This window comes from Perissodus microlepis, chromosome 11 (genome assembly GCF_051167445.1).
Source record: "Perissodus microlepis isolate ML-2025 ecotype Zambia chromosome 11, ASM5116744v1, whole genome shotgun sequence".
Lineage (NCBI taxonomy): Eukaryota > Metazoa > Chordata > Actinopteri > Cichliformes > Cichlidae > Perissodus > Perissodus microlepis.
The window spans coordinates 19,783,634-19,809,877 of NC_140471.1; the positions used below are offsets into that span (position 1 = coordinate 19,783,634).

The following is a 26,244-nucleotide window of genomic DNA, read 5'->3' on the forward strand; positions in this document are numbered from 1 at the left end:
CGTACTTGTCCATTGGTTGAAATCCAGAAAGTTCCAGATGCGTCAAGGGCTGCGGCGTCAGCGCGTCGCCTCAATAGTCTACAGACTTGTCAATCATATTAAAGAACCCCGCCCATAAATGGAAAGTCGTTTAACTGAACTGAAGCTCTCCTTAGCAACTTGGAGAAAGAAAAATATCATTATTAAAGTCTCGGAAATCTTCTCAATTAAATATATTTTTTTAAATAAACGGACTCATACCAACAGGCATATAAAATATCCTCGTTCAGCGTTTCATTTTACCAGCTTTAGTCAGGACCTTTGCTTTTTTGGCCACTACCCTTCTCCGTAGGAGCAATAGAGTCACAATCCGGCGCATGTGCACTGTATACTTTAAGCTAACTTTAACTTGCTGTCCACACGTGTTTAGAGTCTCACTTTGGGAAAAGTGGGGTTTGAGCCCAGGGATTTTAGAAATATACGACGCGTTTTTCTTTAGAATGGGTGGTCAAGCTAAGGGTAAAAAGAAAAATAAACCGAAGAGGAAAGATAACCGTCCAAACAGGGGTGAGTTCACTGGTTTATCATTTTATTTACTGTGTATAACGTCAAATTCGTACACACAATGTTTATAGAAAGGAAGGACTGTTATGTTTTGTTTTGAGTGCAGCTCTAATAAGAACTATTGTTACACGTGCACTTGTGACATCTCAGCAGATGGAGGATTTGTTGGTTTATCACCTCAAGAAAGGATGAAGGTAAGAATGCAAGAAAAAGCCAAGAAGAAGACAGCGGAGAAGTACTCAGTACAGCAACTCCTACAGAAGGTAATGTTTACTACATATCCACAACAAAGGCAGGACCCAAATATGTCATTGCCTTAATATCCTTTTATTCTTTAAATTCTAATCAGCTACTGAGCTTTCCTTATGTACTGTGGTGTACAGACTGAAGAATGCATGGACAGTTTTGACTTTGAAATGGCCAGCCTTTTCTGTCAAAGAGCCCTGGATGTGGAGCCCACCAACCTGCAAGTTCTAGACATGCTGGGACACGTTTCCTCTGAATTAGGAGACACACAGAAAGCTAAAGAAATATCCTTTCTCGCTGCTTGTGTCCATAATTTTGTAATTTCACTACACTGCCGTGATAATTTCATTCTACTCTAATGCAGTGATTGTTGTGGCTTCCTTGACTCCCCTCTCACGTATTTCTACGTGCTGTGGAGCTTAGCCCAGATGTTGGCCACAATAAGTACATGTACCTGGGACAAATCCACACAGGCCGGGAGGCTGTGGACTACTATACCAAAGGCATACAAGTCCTACTGAATACATTGGAGAAACAAGGAACAACAACAGTAAGTGATTACACATAGGACTACCCCTCTCTGTTTCTCTGGTTATGGAAAGTGAACTAGATGTCATGACTTTGTGTTCAAGGCTCCTGATTTTTTTTCATTTTCACAAGAGGGTGCTATTGGACAATGCATGTCTTAGTGACATGCATTGTTATGACAGATTTATGTCAAACCTATAAGCATCCTGTTGTTTAACTGTTACTCCAGACCTGTATTACTAATTTACAGATATTTACAAAACACTTTACCGACACTACAATGCACTAAAAACTATGAACTGTGAACTCAACTTTGAAACAAAACAAATTTTACACCGAAAATGTGAAAGAGTAAAATGGTAGTTTTGGAAATGGTCAGAGGATGGTAGTTTTACAACTTCTGTCTTTCCCCCCTCAAATATAGTTATTTATTTAAAAAAGAAAATATTGCTCCTTAAGTTTTTTGCGTAAGCAATGATAAAATGTTTGCTCATTTAGAGGACATAATAATGTGCCATGCATTACAATATTAACATTAAATTAGAACAAATGGAAGGAAAATAGAATAGAAGAATAAGGTTAAAAATGTTAGGATACATTGTATTAATTGCACATGTATTAATCTGTCAATTTTACATTTACTTATTCAATATTCTTGTTGTTTAACTTTGTGACACCATGTTTATTAATATCATTGTGAGGTGTCTTTATTACTCTCATTCAGATGTCTTAAATATATTAGCTAGAAGTGACACTTCTAGCTAGATAAGTGTGTCAGTACTCAATAACTGTGACAATGAGTCAACATGAACAGAGCAATGACTCTGAAAGTAAATTGGATAAATTTAATTCACGCAGTTTGCAACTCTGATGTTACTGCTTCCTTCCTGCTGTGACATGTTAATATGATTTCAGAGGAAAAGGCTTATTCAGATGGTGTCCCTTTTTATTCTGATCATTTCAAAAAGAAAACCTGTCTTAGATTCTGTTTCATATACGTCTCTTTCAGTCTCTTTTGATTTGTAATGAATAATATGAACTTTAGAAACTAAAGAAGTCTGCCCTTTGATTCATGCAGGCTCTGGCTGGAGCTGCTGCCCCACCAGATGAGGACCCCGAACTCCCCACAGAGAAGGATGTTAGTGTAGCCTACTGCTCCATCGCTGAGATTTACTTAACAGACCTCTGGTACTGGAGCACACAGTTATGCACTTGACACTGATAGGCCTGCCTTTGGCAATATTTTGAGATTTTCTTTTTCTGTGTGTGTGTGTACATGTAGCATGGAGGAGGGGGCTGCCGACAAGTGCAGAGAGTTCATAGAGAAAGCATTGCAGTATCGCCATGACAACCCAGAGGCTCTACAGCTTATGGCCAGTTACCTGTTCAGTACAGAGAGAAACCAGGTCAGTCCCCTCTCTCTCTCTCGCTCTCTCTCTCACACACTCACGCACCCACACTTGAGATGAGTTATCACCACATTAAAGCGGGAATCTGCTGAGTTAATTATTCTGAGCAAATTGAATCGTATGCGATTAATCAGCAGATGGACAGGTCATGCCGATAGGAATGTTAATTACTGGGCGGATCATTAAGGTCATGCAGTCATCTGCTAAAACGAGAAAAGATGAGGGAAAAGCATATTGGACTAAATTTAGAAAACATTCCACAGGACCTTTTGAGTGTAACATTTGACAGTGAGTTTAGAACAATATCCTAAATAAACTTTCTGTATTTTTACATTACATGTATATTTGTACATGCGGGAGACTTTGCTAAATGAAGAGCATCTTAAACCACTGTTAATAGAAGGCATTCAAGGCAAAGACTTTTTTGAAAGTATTTAAACATGTTTATTGTTTACTTGAAATGTAATCTAATTGAAATATGGCCTTAAATTACCATGTGGAAGTATTTGTTGGCAGTGCTGTCTGCCTCAATCATACTCAACATGCACTGATGATACAATGAACAACATTCAGTTCACCTACCACTGTTTTTTTGCAAGCTATATGTAATGTGTATTTTCAAACCTCTGCACTGTCTCTCCGTACTCTCCATGCACTGGTATCACCAAACTGAGCAGCGAAGGATCTGTAATACTACCTGTAAGCTGTAGGGGTCAGGCTGGTTCCTGTCTCACTTCACACCTTTCCACATCCTGTGACAAAGTCTCTTTTTTTGGAATTTTTTCTAAGAAACAAGAAAAAATAAATTGTTCCCAAATTAATCCAGGGGTTCTTGGTTTCTGTAGAAAATCTAATAGCTAGTCTGTGGAAGTAAATTATACAGTGGGATTAGTCTGTAGGAACTGATTTGTGTGAAGAGTGCATTCTCCAATTACTAACCCTTACTCCTTACTTACTCCTAACCCTTGCATAAGAAATGAAATGTATATTTTTTATAAAGCTTTTTATATTTATATGCTCTTTTTCTGTGTTCAGGAAGGCAAAGATTACCTGTTGAAGAGTGTTGGAATGTGGCTACCTGCGCTAAAACAGAGAGCAGCTTCGTCCAGCGCAGGGGAAGACATTCAGGTAGGTTGTAGCTGTGGGCTGGTATTTGTCTCACTTCCACCAGCCCCAGTAAGATCCCGGCTTATTTATAAAGCCCCTTTAACTAACAAGATTTTCACAGCATGCTATGCGGTATGCGCAAATATAAGGACAGCTGTACAGATTTAAAAAAAAAAAATAGTAAGAGATAAAGAGGGAATGATAGAAGATGAAAGGTGGAGCACAGACTTCACAAACCTGTATGTATTTGTGTTAGAGTGCACAGAGAGAAAGCAAATAATAAATTCAACACCAGGAAGGGTTTTAAAGTATAAACAAGAAAAGTACAACATGGAATTTGATAAAGGAAAAATGGCTATAATGTCAAAGCTGGATGGGCTTTGAATAGCTCAAAATAAATTGCAGATTCAAATAATAAAAAAAGTGATGTAAGAGGGTTTGGTGTGATGATTTGATACAATAATCCCAGTGACACCACTCTTATGACTGTTATCTTCGGGAGCAGGTTGATGTGAACACAGCCTGCTGACACTTTGGCTGTGATTAACAGCCACATAGCTGAAAAACGTTTTGTACCTTGAAATTGGATTGTGTTATTATCAGACAAAGGAAGAACTATGTTTGTGGATGCCTGTGAAAGCACTTACTGCAGAGGTGGCTGTATTGTCCTTTTTTTTTTTTTTCTTCTTCTTTCTTTCTCTCCTTCAGAATGAGATCCCTCCGTATGAGTCTCGCATCACCACAGCCAAACTGCTCATTGAGTCAGAGGAGTACGAGGTAAAATGTTTGCTGTGTCGTGCTCGTACACTCCCTTGTTGTTGTTGGTCTGTGTTTGTTTCGTGGTGGGAGGGCGGCCTGGCATTTTTTGCGTGTGCGCACATCTGTGTGTTTGTATGCTTTCCTTTCTTGTGAATAGCACTGAAGGTGGGAAGGCCATGCCTGGTCTTTATCCCCTCTGGAGTTTAGTGTCAATAATTGAAGAGTGGTATTTACAAAAAGGGATAGGGCTAAGGGGGGCACACAAGGGTGGAGGGATTGGGAGGAAGAGTAAAATAAAAAAAAAAAAAAAAAAATTGAAGCTGTGGTCTGATGAATTGCGGCCATATCTCGAAACAGCATACTTCTCTACTAAATCACTCAGGAATTTCTGGTATTAATGGCCTTGATTTCAGTGGCTCACTGCCTTTAGTTCAGTGCTAAAACTCCTAACGCTGTCATTAACGCTTGAAGTCATTTTCGGTGATTACTGCCACACCAACAGCAGTTTAGCTACTTTCTATTGTGATCCAATGATTAATTTTCAGTCACTCTTGTTGGGTGGTTTATGGTTATTACTTACGGGAAATGAGAACAGTGTCCTTTCCCCCCCCCCTTTTTTTCTCCTCTTCCCCCTGCTCACACCCAAATAGCTCAGCTGCAGTTATATCTTTGGGTGCATGTGTGCGGGAGATGGGCTGTCAGGTGTATCAGTAAAATGACAACGTCTCGGTCCACAGTTTCTGACATGTCGTTTGTCTTCATCCTGCTGTTGGTGTCATGAAGCCCGAACCACAAACCGCACCCATTCCTACTGCTTTATAACGTCAAATATTTTGCCATGTGCCCAAGTATGTGTACACACACACACACACACACACACACGAAGGGCTATTTGGAGTTTCTGGCAATTGCATTTAAGGGTGAAAGTAGAGTAAAAGCAAACAATTTTCTGTCTGTCTCTCCCAGCCTGGGATTTGGGACTTGGATTTGATAGGAACATCCTCTCAGCTCTTTGCTTCCGGTACTTCTCTGTCACACATACTCACACACACATTCTCTCACTTTCACATTTAGCATCTCTCACTTAGAAGGATCTATGCACAGTTTTATGCTCTTTGTAAACTTTGCGTAAAGTTGTTTACTTCCAGTAGAGTTATTAGTTGGAAGGCTGTCTTTCGAAAATGGTGCCAGAATATAACCAATTGTCTCTTTCTCCCCATTGAATAATTTGTTTGGTCCCCAAAGCTGGGCCAAGGCTTTGAAATTTGCATTAATATATTTGCCAAAAAATACCCCCAAACATATTAAAGAATTTTTTTTGTTTGTTTGTTTTCTGTAACTGCATACAGCCACGACTAGTAAATAAATGTTAATTTTAGAATGGCACGAGGTGTAGAGGTACTACCATGTTCTTTGGCAGAAACTTCATCTCATGGTCTGTGTCTGTACTTTTGTATTATGTGGATTGAATTCAAATTAACTAGGCCACGATAAGGCAGTGTTAGTGTGGTTATTATAGTGCATAGTGGTGGGAGATAGAAGTTTACTAAAAGAGTGGAGACTTCCCCAGAAGTCTCCACTGTCTGGTCTTATTTTCCACCCCAAAAATTCAGATCAGCACCAAAATTGAGCGGGTTCTTTCTTTGCCTTATGCTCTATCTCCCTCCACCAATTCTCATCGAAATGAGAAAGATTTTGCTGAAAAACACTGGGCAGATGTTTTCAAGACAAACTGTCTTTAGTGGGTAGACACTGTCACGTCTCTTGGGCACACTTTACTAGGTCATAGACCCGTCTCCCCACTTTTTTTGAAGATTTGCCACAGTTAGATTTAATTAAAACTCATGGTTTTCTTATGAGGGTAGTTGGTTGTCATTAAAAAGCGTCAGCAATAATAATGTCAAACTCAGAGCATGTGCAAATATTACAGTTTATTTATTTTTAAAATACATAGTTATCTTTTATAGGCAAGGCAAGTTTATTTATATAGCACAATTCAACAACAAGGTGATTCAAAGTGCTTTACAGAGACATTAAAAAACAAAAACAATAAAAAGCACGATTTAAAATTGATTAAAAAAACCAGTAGATAAAATCAGAACAGTAGATAAAATCAGTAGTTAAAATATAAGTTTTGAAATTTTTTTTATAATAAAAATTTGGTCAAGACTGTGGCTTTCAGTTGTTTTTTGGAGGAAATCTTTAAAAATAAAAAACCTTTGCCACATGAAAAGCTGAATGTGATAGTAAATTTGACTGAGAAAGGGATAAGAGCATGAAAACCATGACATAGGCTGGTTGTACTTGTGCTCCATTGTGCGATTGTCTTGTTTACTTTAAAAAATGTGATAGAAAACATTCCAAACACACTGTGTTAATAAATTCATGAAAACATCAGTTTCACAATTGCTGCTCTTCTCTTCAGTCAACTGTTTCTGCAAAACATGGATCTGTGCCACATAAATTAGAAGAGGAGAAAAAAGTCACCAAAAGGCTTTTGCGAGTCTTTTTTTCCCTCCCTCTTTTGATTAGTTGAATAACTGCCAAGTTTGTTTGTGATTTCCAGAATGGAAATAGATTAAGAGCGCACAAGGGTGCTTGAAAGCAAAAGAAGTGAGAAGTGAGACAAACATTTTGGTTTTATTGTCAAATATCCCCATATTTGTGAGAGTGCTTGCAGTGCTTAAACAGATTTGTTATTGGTTTGATTGATGGAAAATTAATTAGGTTTTCATTTGGTTTTAGTCATTTGTCTTCATTAATGTTTGGTTCCAGCGTTTAATATGGGATACTTTGCTGCTGTTAAAAATCTTTAATCTGAATATATCTGATATTTTCAAGCAGTTTGAAGACCATGTTTTCTGAGGTTTCCTGATATTTTATAGAATAAACTCTAAACAGTTTAATGCAATCAGTGTGGAGATGATTGGTTGCTTACTTGTTTGTTTATCAAGCAAAAATACCAACTATTATATGGTGCCCATCTTTTCCAATATGAGGGTCTCTGTAGTATATGGTAGGAAATATCATTAAAATAGTCACATCAGTCTATTTGACTAAGTTTGTTGACCTTTGAATGGGAGTGGGGGCATCAGTGATTTATAGGAATTATGTTTATATATATATATTTACATACATAATTTATTTTGCTTTATTCTTCTATGGCATAGTTTGCACAATGTGCTGCAAACATTTTAGACCATACCATCTCTGAATCTGCTGTTCCATCCCACAGGTGCTCTGTTGGATTGAGAGCTGTTGACTGTGGAGGCCATTTGAATGTATTGCCATGTTCAACAAACCACTGGGGTACACTGTGTTGTTCACATAAAGGAATTTACATGGTCACTAACAATACTTGGGTAGGCGGTGATATTTAAATGAGGCTCAGGGGCCCAAGGCATATCAAGAAAATATCTCCCACACAATACACCACCACTCATCTTAGCATATCTTATCTTCTCATCAGTGTTTTTTCCAATCCTGGGTTGTTCAGTTTTGATGAGACTATGCACATTTTCCGTTTCCTGTTCTTAACTGACAGGAGAGACACCAGGCCTGGCCTTCTGTTTCTCTTCTGCATACTTTGGGTGTCATAAGTGGTTGTTTGAGTTACGGTTGTCTTTTTATCAGCTTGAGGCAGTTTGACTATTCTCTTCTGATCTCTGATATCTCATCAACAAGGCATTTTCTCCCAAAGAACTGCCACTCACTGGATATTTTCCTTTATCGGAGCATTGTCTGTAGCAACAACCAACAACCAAACATTACAAGTCACTTAAATCACCTTTCTTCTCCATTCTGATGCACAGTCTGTAGCCTCAATGCATATCATTGGCTGATTAGATATTTGCATTAACTAGCAGTTGAACAGGTGTGCCTAATAAAGTGGCTAGTGAATGATGTATTTTATAGTCTTGATTTAAAAAAAATCAAAAAACAGCGTGGTAACAGCGTTTTCCCTACTGTAACACAAACATTACCGTGATCACCCATCACAACCACTGATTCACTTGCCACACAGCAGACAGACAGACAGACAGGCACCCTCCCCTGACAGCCATTCAAGTGTCTCTTAGCTGAGGCGTCGCAGAAGCTGATGGGTAGTTACGCACCTTGTCATTGTCACTCTTCTTTGGCTGTATTTTATTTATTGAATGTTTCTGTTCTTATATTTAGTTCACAATGTACAGCTTGTACTTTGCTATATTGCTTGCAAGTACAGTTAGCAGTGACATCCCCAGGATTTATTTACTTAAGTCTCGATGTCCCTGTTTACGTGCGTGTGCGTGTATGTGTGTGAGATATAGCTTGCCCTTGCTTGTAAAGTGATTTGTCTTTCTCCTGTCTCTGCTGTGCGCTCCAGTAAAATGATTCTGTTAAACAAAATTGCCTGAAGATTACACAAATGCAGAAATGGATACATGAGCGCACGCGCACACACACACACACACACACACACACTGTGCACATGCCCACGATGGACATTATAAATGAGTTCCTCCACAGAATGCAGGGGTTTTTTTTCTTTTGGTTCCTTCAACAGTCCTTAAAATAAGGAGGACAACATGTATGTATCGTCTTGCATGTGGTATTGGTTGTGTGTCTCTGTAGCGCACTATTGTTTTTCTTGAACCACTTTTGCAATGTTTATTAAGATTTTTTTTTTTTTTTTTTTTTTTAACCTCTCGGCCAATTTTCTACCCCCCCCCCCCCTTCGTAGTACAGCCTCTTTTTCTCCTTATCTTCATGGGAATATTAATCTTGTTGTTGTTTAGAGCATGAAGCGGCCTAAGAATCTCTGAATCTTTCATTACTCGCCCCTGGGCTGACTGGTGTAGTTAGGAAGATGTGCAGTTGGAGATGATATAATGGTTATCATTGCTCACTTATCCTGGCTCCCAGATATCTCTTGTTCTATTTTTGTAGCTCCAAAACTGCCTGTTCTATCACTTGTTTAATACCCAAGCAGATCTTTTCTCCTATCTTTTATATCTAGTGCTTGGCTCGATTTACTGTGTTTGAATGTGTGTGTGTGTGTGTGTGTGTGTGTGTGTGTGTGTGTGTGTGTGTGTGTGTGTGTGTGTGTGTGTGTGTGTGTGTGTGTGTGTGTGCAGCTTGTGTGTCTGTCACTTTGTAGTGATACAGTGAAAGTAGATAGTAGATCATTCTGAAGCTGGACATGAATCCATTCATCATCGGCTGGGATTAGATGTTTTTGTTTGTGTATTTTTAATCAGTCATTAATTAATTAAGGACAATGGTATTTCAGCTGATAATTGGTCTGGCAATCAATCAACTGACTCCCTGACATGCATATTTGCACAATCTTAATGAGATACTCTCAATTAACCTGACACCCCTTACTCTATGCAGCCAACAGACCTCTTTATCGCCACCGGAACCGCATAGACTTAATGAAAAGAGCAGAGAACTCCAACGAGCAGGAGGGGGGAATTAGGAAGCTCTCCAGCTAATAAGACTCCCTTAACAAGAAACAAGTGCTGCTTGTTGTGCTCATTGTTGTGTGCAGGCTTTTTTGTAGTGTGTGACTGTAAAGTGGTGTGTGTGTGAATGCACAGGTCCGTGCGTGTCTTTTATTCTTGCCCTTCACCACGGGTGATTGGCTAACAGTCGCCTCCAACCTGAAGTAGACAAAAATCAATATATCATCACCTGGGGCCTCACACACAAACACACGCACACACATATACCACAACCACAGGTTCCACAAGGAGGGAGACAGAGCAAAACAAACACCCAGCCTACTTTAGTCAAGGTCTGATTTCTGTAATGGAAACTTCCCACAGAAACTGACCCAGACAGTGCTGTGACAAAGGTCACCTAACATTAAACCCCTTTGAGACCTCACACCACCTCCACAGGACACTACAGGGAGGAAATCAGACAAATGCTTTAGAGGAAGGGGAATACGGGCTCTGGGTCTGGTTGGTCTTTAGGTTTATTGCGTATCCTAAGGAGTGGAGGGGGCTACTATGAATATATGGTATTGACTGCTCTGGTCTTTCCCTGCTGCTCGTCTCTAATAAAGACAAAATGCTGGGAAAAAAGGCAATGGTAGACGGTGGCTAAAGTGACTATCGAATGTGTGATAAGTACTTGTAAGTGTATCTATTGACGATCATGTCTGTTGCCTTGTTGGTATTGACGGTGCTGTGTATGGGTTGCTGACCTGTTCAATGCTTATCAGACCCTCTGATCCATCTGATTGATTGGGCTGACTGGAAGATGTGTGCAACAATATTGTCTTTACCTTTATGCATGTTGGTTTGTCAGTCAAACCTGAGAATAGAGGGAATACTGATGAATTTCTACAGACTAAAATGAGTGTAGTATGGCTGTTGTTTGTAATTTTAATACATTTTTAAAAATGGTAAATATCTGTTTGTCTCTCTTTAAATTAGATGGCAGTAGATGTGTTGGAGAGTCTACTAGAAGAGGATGACGAAGTTGTCCAGGTAAGCGATGAAGTCCTCTTCCGGCTGTTCCACACTGTTTAAATTTTAGGGTAATTTAAGGTCTTTTTTTTGTTTTTTTTTTATTCTACTTTTCATCGTAATTATTTCTCTCTCTGAACTTGAAAATTTAGCGTTTTGCTTAAATGCATGTTTTCTCTTTTGTTATGGGGTCTTTCAAACCGGTTGTGGCAGATAGCTGCCCCTCCCTTAACCTGGTTCTGCAGGATGTTTTTTCCTGATAAAAGGGAGTTTTTCCTTCCTACTGTCGCCAAAGCGCTTTTGGCATTATATAAATACAACTGATTCGAATAGAAAGTTGTTGTGAGCACATTTTTCTTGTTTCCAGGTTGCTTACCAGCTTTGGTTGTAGAAAAGATAACATTACCGCAGATTTTTAGGCAGGATTAACTTCATAAGCTACCAAACTGTTGGAGGTGTGATCAAAAAGTGGCACAAAAACTTGCCTGATTTAAAATGTGCCTTAAATGTGAGACTAGCCAATCTTCTTGGTTATGTCAAGACAGCTTCTAGAATGGCTATTAATTTTAGATCAAGTCCTGTTCTGAGCTGTTACTCTGTGATTTCAGCTTCTGCAAACAGCAAAATTCAGTTGCAAACAGCTTCAGATTTTTTTGGTTATACCTTTTGTGTACCTGTGTACAAACTTGCAAACAGCAGAAACAGTGTTGTATGGATCAAAGTGTGGATGTGATTGATACATCTGTAAGTAATCCTGCAGAGATAACTGAACTCACATATTCGCTCGAATGTCTTTTAAAATTGGCAGACGTGAAAAACTTGATTTCAGTTTGACCAGGGAATACAACCAAAAATACCTGCCATTCTACTAGTTTACCTGTCATAATACTGGTCCCAGGCAAAGTGGGGAAAGAAAGCAGCTGAGTCTAAATTTCAGGGTAGTCTGTCCAGACTAACTTTGGCGAATCTTAATCCTGAGTCACCCATTTTAAAACTTTTTTTTTTTTATATTTTGTTTCCAATGAGCCAAACTGTTTGTAAATTTTTTATCATGGTCTAGAGCAATAGTTCTCCAGGCTTTCTTGTGCTCTTTCAAAATTGTTCTTTGGAGATTGGCTACTTTTTCACTCATTTTCGTTTGTTACACCACTTATGAATCATCAAGCATAAAAAAGCCACTTTACTCAAGGAAAGATCCAGTGTTGTGTATACATATAACAGACAACTTGGCAAACAACCAATTTTAAATTGTTTCCGTAGGCACTTTATTACTAACAGTCTGTCACAAAAACACATAATTTGTTCCCCTTTCTTTTGTCGAATCGATGAAAAATAACAAAGATAACGCAGTTTGACAGGCTTAACATACCATTTTTACAACAGCAAGGTGATTCACAAGAGATATTAACTGAAAAACATTCTCGATATGGTGCGTAGTGTGTCCTTAGAAAAATTAAGGAAGCTGGACAAGTAGAATGCAAAGAAAGACAACAAAAGGACTAAAGAAAAAAGTACCTGCAGTAAATGAACAGCGTCAAGTGATTTAGAAATAAAAAATAAGCAAACATTAAGGACCCGACAAACAAACATTAAAGGTTGCTAAACGAGGTCATACCAAATATTGACTTTCAAGCTTGTTAGAATTGCGCAAACTCTGTTTTTGCCTTGTATACAGGATTTCCATGTGTGTTTGCATATGTGTCAATAAGTCACTGCACTTGTTACCCATTTTCCTAGCAAATATCTAAAAAATGATTAGAGTGCTTGTGAGTTTTGCTCTCTACTGTATGTGTGCGATAAGATTTGATGTCATTTTTGAGTCCAGTTGATAAGATGTTTATATACAGTCATTGGTCCTCTTGCATACAGTCTTTTTATAATACAGTAGAAACTGCTGGGTAGGTATAAAGCAAAAGCAACTCTTTTTCATTTCAGTGGGAAGGATCATCTCAGTTTATATGCTTAGACAGTATATTAAAAAAATGAATTTAGACTCCAGGTTCGCAAAATGATTGAATTTTGTAAATTTTGGACTATGATAAAGCAGGTTTGGGCGAGTGTATCTTGTGTTGGCTATAGTAAGAGCTTGTCACATTCAGTTTCAAAATGCAAAGAGTGCAATGACCAAAATGCTCACCTCAAGGCTTCAAGACAGAAATACAGTAATCTTTGGATGACGTCATAGCGGTTACATCTAGAGCTTAGTTCCTTCTGCTGAGCTCTGTGTACTCCCTGCATTTGCATTGCTTTATCTCAGCACTTATGTGCTCACACATAGAGTCTGGCGCTGAACTTATTAGAGTGAATTGCAGTATTTTTCTGTGCTTTAGTATGAGCTCTGTGCTGTCAGTGTGCTCAAAATCCCCACTGTCGCCGCAATAGAAAGCGAAGGTGTGCCACTAAGTGTCAGACAGAAAAGCACGGTCGTGTCTCTCTCTCTCTTTCCCCCACTCCCCCTCAGGCTCAGCCTCCCACACACCCCTCAGCTGACAGATTGAGAGCAGTCATCAGGGGGCTGAACTTTTAAACTCACTTCAGAGACGCACTGCTGTGACACTCAATTTGAGCATGCCCACAGCCAATCAAATATTGGTACTGTCACCAGTTCTGGTGGTCAGAAAGTGTATCGTCTGATCACAACATGGGTACATTGTTAGAGTCATATCTGTGATGTCAGAAATGTATGACAGACACATTTAAAAGCATTATATTCTCTCTCTCTCTCCCTTTCTTTCACCTCTTTGTCTTACTTTTTCTCTTATTTCTCTCTTAAGTGCAGCAGATAAGAGGTTAGCGCTCTACTCCTTCTTCTTTCTCTTGCATATCTCAAAGTTGGAACCTTATATAACGTTAAGTCTGCAAAAACAAGTGAGCTACTTTCTTGCAAATCTTGTTTCAAAGGTATTCTGTTGATCCATGATGCTTTTGTTCTTCCTTCAGTAGCACCATATGGAAACTGAGATGTGCCTTCACTTTGAAATTTCAATAGTCCCAGCGATTTGATTGACAGACACAAAATGTATTTTATTACGTGTGCCTCGGTCTGGGGTTGGAGTAGGACACAGTGGATTCTCTGAAGTTCTTAATTAGCAAACTTTCACATGTTTTAATTCTGAGTGCAGATGCTCAGGCAGACTATACTACAGACGCAAATATTTCACAGTGGACCATCTGCACAGAATTTCCTAGCATTGTTCTGAGTGTTTAAAGACGGGCTTCTTATTTCTGAAGTTAAAATTTTGAATTTAAGTGACCCAATTACACTGTCTCACTTGAATTTACACATTTTATTCTAACTTCTGCATTCAGGGAAATGTTTTAGTGATAAAAATGTCGTACCGCTGGGCCTGCAACAGCACTACATTTATCCAGTGCTGCTGTTGTTCTGATAAGTATGGCTGCAGGGGGTAGCCTCCCACTCAGCATGCTGAGTGGCAATTCTGAATTCAGTGTGCCATGCCTTGATGTGTTTGTTAGCTAAATGGTTGATTTGGCAGGGGTGCTGGTCCCTACTGCCTCTGCTCTCAGTGAATAATGAATAAAGCTAATATTTGTGTCTTGATGCTTGAAGAACAGTGGGTGGGTGATCTTTGGCCTTAGATGAGAGGCGATCTCACACCTCCAAGTTCACAGAGTTGAACATGAGTGTTTAGAGGTAGAGGATAATGCACAAGTTAGTGTTTGAGATTATGCAGAGGCAAAATGTGTTATTGTGAAAAAGAAAGAAAATTAGGTGCTTTGGTGTCTTACAGCAAAGTAACTTACAGTTAAAAATATCATTCCCTTTTTGAACTCTGTGGAGCAAATTATCTATTTTAAAAATATTGCTCTAGGTTTTTTGATATATATTCAGCTGAGACGAATCTTAGTGAACTGATTCTAATACTGTGACTTTGCTAGGTACACCTTTTCAACTGCTCATTAACAGAAATATCTTATCAGCCAGTCATGTGGCCACAGCTTAATGGACTTAGACATGTAGACACGGTCAAGACATGACCTGCAGTTCTCTGGATGAAAATACCTCGTTCATGCCAGAACTCAGAGGAGAATTGCCACACTGCTTCGAGCTGACTGGAAGGCAATAATAACTCAATACCCAGTCATTATTCCAGAGGTATGGAAAAGAATATCCCTGAATGCTCTTCATTGAAGCAGATGGGCTACAGTAGCAGAAGACCACACCAGCTGCTCAGCTAAGAACAGAAACCTGAGGCTACAATTTGCAGCAGCAAAATTGGACAACTGAAGATTGGAAAAATGTTGCCCGGTCTGATGAGTCTTGATTTGTGCTGTGACCTTTAGTTCGTAGGTCAGAATTTGGTGTAAACAACATGAAACCACTGATCCATCCTGCCTGGTATCAACAGTTCAGGCTGCTGGTGAGGGTTTAATGATTTTGGGGTATATTTTCTAGGCACACTTCAGCCCCTTAGTACCAAATGAGTATCCTTTAAATGTCACAGTTTGCTTCCACCAGGATATTGTGGTGTGACGTGAACAGTGACGTATAGTTCGCTGTGCTCCAATTGCCTCCTAAGTCTCCATATCTCAATCCAGTAAACCAGCTTTGGGATGAGGTGGAAAATTTGATTTTCATCATGGACGTGCAGCTGACAAATCTGGAGCAACTGTGTTATCCTATCATGTCGATATGGACCAAAAATCTCTGGAAGAATGTTTCCAGCATGTTTGTTGAATCTGTGCAGAAAAGTTCTGAAGTGGAGTAACATAGTAATAGCAAGGTGTACCTAATAAACTGTCTGGTGTATATGGTACAAAACTCTGATTCATACATGATAAATAATTGTTTTAGCATATTAAGTAATACTTCAAAATGCAGTTTATTTAATCTGGTGTTGTGTCAAAAGATAAAAACATATTTTAAAGCACATATTTGAATATTCTCACATTGATAGTGAGCTAGCAATTCTCTGGTGGACAAATCAAAAATCCACAATCATATTTATTGGTTTAAAACTGTATGGTATTTAAAAAGCTTGACTCAGTAAATGAGTATTACACAACAGAACAGATGTTTTTCTTCTAAAGCAGACGCAAGTATTAAGTGGTAGAAAATCCCTCTTTGCATTTTATGAGCAAGAAAAATACCATACTGTGAAAACATTTAGACACTTAAAGAAATGAAATGGCATTTATGTTGCATTGTTCTACTCCTATTCATACCCTTATAAAGGTCTTTATTGAATTTGTACAGTGCTTTGTTTATTATACACTTATGGATGGATGCATTTGGAAGTGTGTGTGGGTGTGGGTGTGTCGAACCATCAACAGTCTAATTTTTGATAACCTGCTCAACTTCCCAGGTAGGGAGGGGTTTTAATAAGCCTCATGACTGTGACTTATTCACGACTACGAATGTTTTTTGTTTATCAGTTCACTTCATTTAGTGGTTCTTCATGTAATCCCAATGTGTAGGTGATGCATCTCAGTTTGTTTGACTAGTGTGATGATAGTATACTGAGCCAAGTGAAAGAGATGGGGCCATTCAGTTGGCAGCTAGATTACCTGGTTAATTCTAAGAAGGTATTTGGATGTGGTAGCCTAATAACAGCCTGTGCTAAAGAACAGCTTATCTATGATTTAGATGCATTAGAGCTGTTGTTTATCTGTGACATCAGGATTTATTCTGTCTCAGAATAAACCTTTAGGATGTGATTGCATGCTTAGGCTCAAAAAGCCTCGACACAGTAAAGGCAGGGAGTCGGTGTTACTTTATTTGAGGGAAATCTGTGTATATTCTTGCTTTTCTGAGCATTTGATAAACAGAAACATCCATGATGTTTGTGTAAATGATACCCTAATCATCACAACTTCTAAACTAGCAATTATAGTTATTCCTAGGGATTTCTTTTCTTCCTTTCAGTATTGTCGCTTACAAAAATCAACAGATTGTAGAATGTCCTGTTTTGTGAAATATCATGCAGTCACAGATGGAGTCTAAAGCGTTGAGACTCCTTGTTCTTATTTTTAGTGTGATAGTTCTCGGAGTCTTTTGCTATATGTTTGGGATCACAAAAACATACTTGTGAGGAATAATAAGGTACAACACTCGAATTATTTGTGGAATCAAACCATATTAAAACCATCATTTAATGTAATAGCTAGTGCAAAACTGCCAACAATCTAAATTGTGAATATGATATGAATTTAAAGGCCCAGATGTTATTTTCCTGAGGCAATTCATTTTTTCATTATGTTATATTATGTTACAGTTGAGTATTTATTTTACTAATTGCATCTTTTGCTACAGAGAGGGGAAAAACAAACTGAAAATTGTGAAAACAAGAAGTTTGAAGTTAATGGGAAGCTACACTTATGGGCTATCATTTGTAAATGAGTACATTATGTCACGATTTTGTCAGGGTGAATTATTATGTGAGTGACTGATTGCCTGTGCGTGTCTGAGCCTGTGTATTTCTGGTTCCATGTAAAATGTGCGAAACCCGTTTGTCAAAGACGGATGTTGGATTTCATTCTCTCTGAGGGTCAGAAAATGTTTTCCCCTTGTCGTAACTGACTGTCACTCTAAATCTTTGCACCTCACAACACATAAACTGTCTGTGTCTCTGTGCCTCGCAGGTGTGGTATCTCTCTGGCTGGGTGTGCTACCTCCAGTTGGAAAAGGCAAAGGAGCAGCAGGAGAGGGAAGGAAGAGAAGCAACAGAAGAGGAAAAGGAGGAGGGGACGGCATTGAAGGAAGCTGCCAGATCATACTTGACTAATGCTAAGAAGGTAGTCCAGTCATAATGACCTCATATATATGTTTCTAAGCTAAAAAGCTGGGGTGTAGTGGAAAGAGTGAATAAAAACTGAAAGCTGTCATTTGAAATTATCCAAACCCTTTTATTAAACTTGGTACACAAAGTTAATAAAAGGTTAAGATGACTCCTTTATTGATGCACTGATGACATGTGTTCACTGGCAGTGGTTTTTGGAAGTGTCCCTGAGTCTATGCAGTGTTTTTCATTACACGGTCGCATCTGTTTTTAATGCAGTACTGACTAAAGGTCTGAAGAGCAAGGCAACTCAGCATTGATTTTTAGCCTTGTCCCTTGCTTAGAAAGATTCATTCAGATTCTCTGCATAATTTAATGTTATGTTGCGTAGATGATGAAATCCACCATTTTTTTTTTTTTTCAAGCACTGTTCCTAAACGTTTGAATCATTTGTTCAACCAGAGTTGTAAAGAACTCCAAACCCACCTTAGAATCTGCTTTTATACCCAGTTGGAATACCACATAACTTAAATTAAGACGTGTTCCAGCGGGTTTAAACATTTGTTCAAAGTCTGTGTGCTACAATTATTCAGCTATTTGATGATGCAAGTCATTTTTTTTAAATGTGCATTTTACATAAAAGAAAACAGGGTTGTAATATGAGCCATTAAATCTAAAGCTCAGTATAGCTATCAATTATCTGTGATCTCAAAATAAATGATTCTTTGACACTGCACTGCCATTGTAACACGTGTGTGTGTACTTTACTAAAGCATGTCCTTTCAGGACTTTTTTTACTTCTAGTACATCACATTTATCCATCTTAGTTATCAGAATCCCATGGCCAGTGCCTCATTGTCTTTTGGCCGTATACATGCAAAAATGGAACAAAATATGTTATGGTCCCGACTTCTCAATGGTGATTATTTGTCTTACATTACAGTTAACGAAATGTTTTTCTGGTTCGGCAAAAACAAAGAACATGAAGATGCCACTCTGAGGTCTGACTAATTGTGATGAACATTTCTTCCTATTTTTTCCGTAATTAAAAATAAAATTCTTCCAAATAGATCGAGAAAACAATCTTTAGATCAATCTATAATTAACGCATGATTAGCTGCAGACCAATATACAGTTTGTATTTTTATATTCTAGTTATATGTGTTTCCTTTTGTAGTAATTGTGGGTACAGATGGTTATATCCAGCACACTGTCACAATAGTTAATTCTTCTGAGAGCTGGTTGTCATAGAAAGGGTACATGCAGTACTGTGAATGTGAGACGATCCTAGCTAAGCTTCATTGTTGCTGCGGAAATGTCTTTGTATAATCTCAAAGAAGTGTAAATATACCCCCTACTCTCTTTCCTATTCCCCCTCACACGCACGAGCACACTGTCTAATTCATTCTGTCGTTCTGTCAGGGAGTAATGCCTCTATGGAGCAGTGATTCATGTTAGTCTAAAATCCAATAGGCTTGTAAATCAGACAGCACGGAGTGACGGATGGCAGGCCCCACCTCTGATTTTTCTTTTTTCTTTTTTTCTTCCACTCTTTGCTTTCCTCTCCATTTCACCTCCTCACCCAACTACACACCCTTTTTCCTTCTCTCCTACCCCGCCGTGTTCTTCTAGAGATGAGTAGGGACAGCTTAGTGACAATATATTGACGTCTGTCTCTGTGGCCAGCGGTGTATTGATGGGCCTACCTAACAGGCTTCCACTGGTGATGTCCACAACTGAGATGGGAGCGAGGTGGACTTGGAGCTGCCAAGCAGGAGAATGGAAGAATCTTATCAGGATAAAAATAAGTGTGTGCAGTGTGTGATATTTAATAACTGGGGAGAAAAAATAAAACAATCAGAAAAAAAAAATGGAACTGAGAAATAGGGTCATTTAAGTACTAAGCCATTCTTTGCATGGACAAAAAAAAGAATGCAAAGGAATAAAAAGGTGGCTGGTAAAGAATTGGGTGAGGCATCGGAGCATGACAAGTAAACAGCAAAGCAGTTTCTTTGTAGAGTGAGCGAAGCAACAGGCGCAGAATAATGTGAAAGGTAAATGCACAAAGACCTTGAAAAGGTGAGATGGAATGTGGAGGGGAAAACAGCCCCCTCGTGGTACATTTAATTCCACAGCTTAGTACACAATGTACAGATGTGTGCATCTGTGCATTGTGTAGCCGCGATGTGCAAACAAAGCTTGGATATAAAAACATTTTTTTAATATAGCCGAGCTTTGTTTCTGAGCATTACTGTGAGTGTTAATAATTAACGACGAGTCAGTCTGCTAGTTAAAATGGTCTCCAACATGGAAATGAGGCCTCAAAGCCCAATGGCTTGTTTTGGCGCCGGTCCACTTCTGTGCATACTTTATGGCTTTGTCTGTGTGTGTGTGCGCCCGTGATATACTGAGCGTTCAGGCATTCATAGGTGCTCTTATGTTGATGCATACATTTAATTTAGTTGTGTGCGCCAGCTTGCATGCATATTATTTGTTAAGAAATTGTTTGTCATTCATCTTTTTTCCTGATCGATACTTGTTCACTCTCATGCACTATATTCAGCTGTGAGGCTCTACAAAGGAATGATGGGCAAGAATGGATGGGTCAAGAGGACAAATAGGAAGTGTAGGAGGGAGAGCAGGAGTGGAAAAATAAAAAATGGGGGGGTGAGGAGGGAACAGATTGGATGTTGGGTGTGTGTAGGTGCAGGGCGTGTAGCTGGTGAATAGTGGCGAGGGTAAAATCAATAGTAAACCGGACGTGAAATGGAATTTGAGTCTCAGCCAGATAGGGTGCGATTGAAGAAGGATCTGCAGTGTATGCACAGAGGACAATGTTATGTGTGTGTGTGTGTGTGTGTGTGTGTGTGTGTGTGTGTGTGTGTGTGTGTGTGTGTGTGTGTGTGTGCAAAGAAGCTGCAAGGCAGCTAGGGCAAACAGAGGTCAAAAGCTTTACTATTTGAAGTGTCTGAGATGGTATCCCATGAGCACAGATTGTGGGTAGGATTGGTCTAAGGTGTGCTTGTCATGTAATTTTAATGCCTTTCCCTGCAAGGCTGTGACTGGATGACTGAGGTGTTAAGTTGTAAGCGTGTGCATGTGCATATGTGTGTGTGTGTGAGTTTTTGGTCATCACTTCACATTCAAAGGAGCTCTAATTAGGGGCCAGCCTCAAAACTATATCACAATATTACAAGAAAACGTATTTATCTAAAGATGTAGCAAAAAATACTGATCAAAGTTTTATCGATGCTTGCAGACACCAGCATTTGTGTATGTAAGAAATGAAGGGCAATTTTCATCTTCCTTTTCACATGAGCTACTGTCATTGATGGCATGCTTCCTAATTCAAAGTGTGAATCTGTTCAGTCAAGGTACCAGCAGCAGCAGCATTAGTGGTGACACACCATTATATCCAGGTTAAATGTAAGCATAAAAGTAGCTGATTTTATGTTTTTTTTTTCTGGAAATTGTAGCACTTTAGATTAACAATGACTAAAGTAACTTAACCTTGTAAGTGTTCAGGAGCTATGCAATAAAACTGAAAAACATTTTATACCTGGGAATGTTTTATCTTTTTAAGCAGCTGCTTAAAGCCCTCCTTTACTACCATGTAGCTTCATCAGTAGCTAGCAATGCTTGGTTGTTTATCTTTGGGTCGCACATCTGCAGCTGCTAGTAGCTCCTCGTCCTTCATAGTGTGGTTCTAATCCACAGTGATTTTTGCCTTGAAACATGTTTGCTTCATGGGAACTGTTTTCTGGGTTCCTACGAAAGATGTTGGGGGTTGTTGAAGTAGCTTCTTTTTTAAGTAGCAAATTGTCATCTGAGGGTGACATGTGGTTGTTCTGCACACTTTTCCATCATGTCTGAAATTATTATGGGTCGTTATCGTGGATGATATGATGAGCTCTAAGCACCATTGCTGGTGACAGAGTGTGTTGATGTTTTTGCTGACAGTGATACAGAGAAGTTAAAAGTTAGAAAATGTGTTGAAACAATTACTTTAATTATAGCTCTCGTGTTTTTGGGAGTGCTGTGTTTGGCAAAGAAAAAGATGGTGATAACTTGATTGTAGTCACGGAGAAACTTAAAAGAAGAGTAAGATTTTACCATTATTCTTCAAAATAGTGTGTGTGTGTGTGTGTGTGCGCGCGCATCAGTACAAGTGCTTGATGAGCGTAAGAAGACCTGTCTGCCTCCTTGACAGGAAGGTCATTTGGCAAGAATGTAAGTGAAAGAAGGCAAAAGGAAAGTGCACTGAGGGAAAATAGTCAGGAGACAAGCTGGGAGAATGAAGGTATTACCAAATGAAATAAAGGCTGAAATGAAAGTGGAAGTTAAGCACAGGTGTGGAGCAAAAGTTGAACAATGATGGAATGATTAGGCTTTTACTGCGTAATCAGCCTGTCCTTTTATGCGAGTTCTAAAAAAAAGGTTTCTACCAAAAGACGAGAGGAAAATATGTTTTCTGTGAAGGGTACGTTTGTGCTTGTTAGACTTTCGTCCACTTCGTGCTGGACAATCCTGTTAATCTATGGTGGCTCTTACCATAGGAACAACACATCAGACATCTTTGTCTTTGCTTAATTGGAGTGTTGAGTTAATGCATTTTTGACTTTTTATTTCTTCTTTACTGTTCGATATTTCAAAACAAGCAGAAGGCCCCTGCAGGTTTTATTTGATGACCATAAACAGAATGAGGCTTCATTCAGCTCCCAAAGCACCGTTGCTTACTTGAAATAAACATAATTCTGTTTTGAATTAAATTTCATGGGCCCATTCAATTCTATTACCGGTGATCAGAGCTGATGCTGTTGTTATCATGAGCTCAAATTTGCCAACTCTTCTCGGCAGAAATTTCTTCACTGAGTGCTGCCATGTTGATTTATAGTGGATCGCGTTACTAAATGTCGGAGAACCTGGAGCTCAGTGATGAATTTTAACTTTCAATTTATTTTTCTCCAGTTCCCAGGTGAACATGCACTGGCAACAGGCACAGCAGAAACATTCTTGAACCTTAAGAAATAACATACAATACTAATACATTTTATGTGCACTCGATATTTTTTTTTTTTTTAAAGTTAATTCTAAAGATATTCGATCAAATTTACGACTCACCATCTTTTAATTAAAGTTGTCATTTCAGGAATGCCCCATGATGAAATAACAAAATATGTGGCCACACTTTGAACTCTCTGAGGCTCTATTTAGTCATAACACTGGTTTAAGCTTAAAGATGCCAAGATTTTAGTTTGGAGTGACCAGAAGGGACAGGATTAGAGATGAGTACATCATAGGGACAGCTCAGACGGAGCAGTTTGAAGACAAAGTAAGCGAGGCAAGATGGTTTGGACATGTGCAGGGGAGGGGTAGTGGATATATTGGACAAAGGATGTTAAATATGGAGCTTCCAGGCAGGAGAGAAAGAGAAAGACCTCAGAGAAAGTTTATGGATGAAGTGAGAGGGGACATGTAGAGAGTTGGTTTGACAGAAGAGGATGCTAGGGATGGGGTGAGATTGAGGCAGATGAACCGCTGTGACGACCTCTAAAGGGACCGGTTGATGGAAAACAACCAGTTTAAAATAAATACTTAAGGAACTTGTCAGTGTTACTTGTCAGTGTTGGTAAAGATGCTAACAGGCTGAAGAGTATCATTACTTTTGCAGGTATGCTGCTATAAACCAATATATGTTGGCAGAAGTTACATTTTGTTTTGATGATCATCCTGGTAGAACAAAATTTGGTACGTATCCTTTAGATAGATACTGAGATACATCTTTGAATATGGGGCACAGCCAAGTCTTTGGTCATTACCCTCTTGAATGCATGCACTAAATGTAATGGCAAATAATCGAATAATTGCTGAGATATTTCACCCTGGACCCCAAACATCAGAAGGCAATGGAGCTGTATTCACATCTGACAGACAGATCAACATTACCAACCTCTGAACAACGGCTTAAAAAAGGAATAGCAAGCGCGCATTGCTGTCGGTACACCTCTGCATGTGCAGGTGTATAATATGCTGCATGTATGTGAGTGTGTCTGAGTCGTTATGTCACTATTCAAGCATGCTTTGGGCAGTGACTTAGGGCTTGAAAGTAGAGCAAAGTGGACCATGAAAAAGTTATACGATCAGCCGCATTCTCCCTCCCTCTTCAGGCAGCTCTGTGAGCCGTGAAAGGGAGAAGAAAAAACATAGGCTGTTGTAAATGAGAAATGCTTGCTTTTTTGCGATGGCAGTGCTGATCTCAGCAGCACTCATTGCGGAATGTGTAAAGAATAGCTCTGGTTTGTTTAGCTAGCTGAAAGTATCACGTTGAATAATCGCACCCTGTCCAGCAGACACAATGTGCTATTGATTTGTAGTACGTATATCTACATATAAATACAATTTCCAAGTAACGCTCAGTATAGTAGAACATAGAGCACCTTTGCAGATGTTCACTGTATCTGTTATTTCCTTTTTGAAAGACATCCACTGCCCGCTACTTATTACCCAAGGCTGCAGTGTGCAATTATTCTGGGTATTGAGGCAAATCTAGTATAAACACAACCCAACTTTTATTCAGAGTGTTTGGTGTAGAAAAACATCTCTAGGCATTTCAGAGTGACACTGGCAGAATGAGAGAGTGTGTGTGTGTGTGTGTGTGTGTGTGTGTGTGGTGCTCTAAAGAGTCTGAGAGGGTCAAATCCCCTCTGCATCAGACCCTGTGCCTGGACCTAGGTCACACTCCACCTCCTTGGAGCTCCAACCTGCAGAGACAGCATCCACTTAAGTACACACACACACACACACACACACACACACACACACACACACACACACACACACACACACACACACACACACACACACACACTCTGCACATTCTAACGCTCCAAATGAGTTCCCATGGGACTGCATGTCTCCTGTCAGGACCTGCTGTTGCTTAGAGACTGGTCCTGGGGCAAAGCAGTCACACACACTCTTCTTCACTTTCCTGGCCTTGTTACACTTTTAGTAAGAATGATGGCACTCAGCTGCTGATTGTCCGTGAGCATAAAACACTGTGTGCTTGGTTGTTAACTGCATTTGGTAGACGAAGTAGAGTTATATTCTTAGATTATATAAATCCTCTCTCCCGTGTTTATGTAATGTATTTGCACACAGAAGCGTAGTCTTATGCTCGCTGTCCTTATTGGTAGCCCGAGTAGTTTTATCACCCAGCTCCATTTTAAGTTCAGCAATTACACACAAGCAGAGTATTTTACCAGAGATAAATCTACTAGCTGCTTAGAGAACAGGACTTTTCTATCTTGCTTTCTCACAGCGTGTTTCACTGGGGTAACTTTGATTATAACACAACCATATGCGCTTCGATTCAGGATACATTTCTCCATGTCTGTGTGTGCATGCATGTTGAAAGAGGAAGATAAATGGTCTTTCTGCCTCCTCGGCTGGATTGTGCATCAAATGTGCTGATTTGCCAAAATAAAGACAAAAACTGTTTACCAGCATTTTGTGGGCTGCTGTGCTGACAGAATGCAGATGATTTTGGATATTTCAAATGTCCTAACCGACACTTAGAGACTTAAAACCTGAGAGCTGCTCACTTCCCTCAACTCGAATCTCCTGCTTATGGATGTCGTAGTGACCAAGCTTCTGCTGAGAGCCTTTCACTCACCATATCATTACTTCAGTTGCCTCTACAGTATAATTTTGCACTTTCTGTTTGGATCTCTGCTTTATAACCTACGTTCTATTCAACATTTTCATGTTTTCCAGTGTACCCACTACTCTGTTATACACTTGCATCATTCTTTGTTTTTTGTCTTTTTCGCTCTGCCAGCTGTACAATAAGCTGCGATGTGACGACCAGCCGATGTTGGAGCACGTGGAGCAGCTTCTGGGCGAGCTGGGAGGAGAGGTGGAGGGAGAGGATGCAGATCCAGCCTTGGATGAAGATTTTGAACCCTGTAGTGATGATGATGATGAAGGGGAGGATGCAGAAGCACCCATGGAACACTGACCGCACCTTTTTGTGATTTCACTTTTCTCCCATCATGTCTCTCTGTAGTTCATGAGATCTCAAAGGGTGCCTTTTTTTTAATGGTTTTCCTCTCCCACCTGCTTATCAACGATTAAATCTGAAATCCACTGATATGCACAAAAGAGCGGCATTAAAAGCAGCAGTCTCCTCAATCTCTTTCAGCCAGTTGTTTAATGCTTTCACTGAAATAAGTCCGTACTTGAGTAATGCTTCCCTTAATCTCCTTGACAGAAGTTTATTAAGAAATGAGTTTTAAAGCTTTACATCTCAGCAGCAGCAGAAGCTGAGCACCTTTGAAGGCTTTTTTACCTCTTTTGCGCACCCACGCTCGGTTTCTACAAGCAAACATACACGACACATACAAACAACAACACAAAGGGAGCATGTTAATTACTTCAGCTCTTCCTCAGTACGAC

The 26,244-nt window shown here is 39.4% G+C and overlaps 1 protein-coding gene across 2 annotated transcripts; it reads left to right on the forward strand.

Moving 5' to 3' along the window:
• The first annotated feature begins 41 nt into the window (after window positions 1-41).
• Window positions 42-25,980, forward strand: LOC146377640 (uncharacterized). Of its 2 annotated transcripts, none has more exons than XM_084943019.1 (11): window positions 42-546; window positions 694-806; window positions 927-1,073; window positions 1,187-1,339; window positions 2,396-2,505; window positions 2,600-2,723; window positions 3,762-3,854; window positions 4,542-4,610; window positions 11,018-11,071; window positions 17,654-17,806; window positions 25,628-25,980. In XM_084943019.1, the coding sequence occupies exons 1-11, from the start codon at window positions 357-359 to the stop codon at window positions 25,805-25,807; spliced, it is 1,386 nt and encodes a 461-aa protein (XP_084799145.1). In that variant the 5' UTR covers window positions 42-356; the 3' UTR covers window positions 25,808-25,980. The 2 variants fall into 2 exon arrangements, with proteins under 2 accessions (XP_084799145.1, XP_084799147.1); XM_084943021.1 differs by having other exon boundaries at window positions 697-806.
• The last annotated feature ends 264 nt before the right edge of the window (window positions 25,981-26,244 follow it).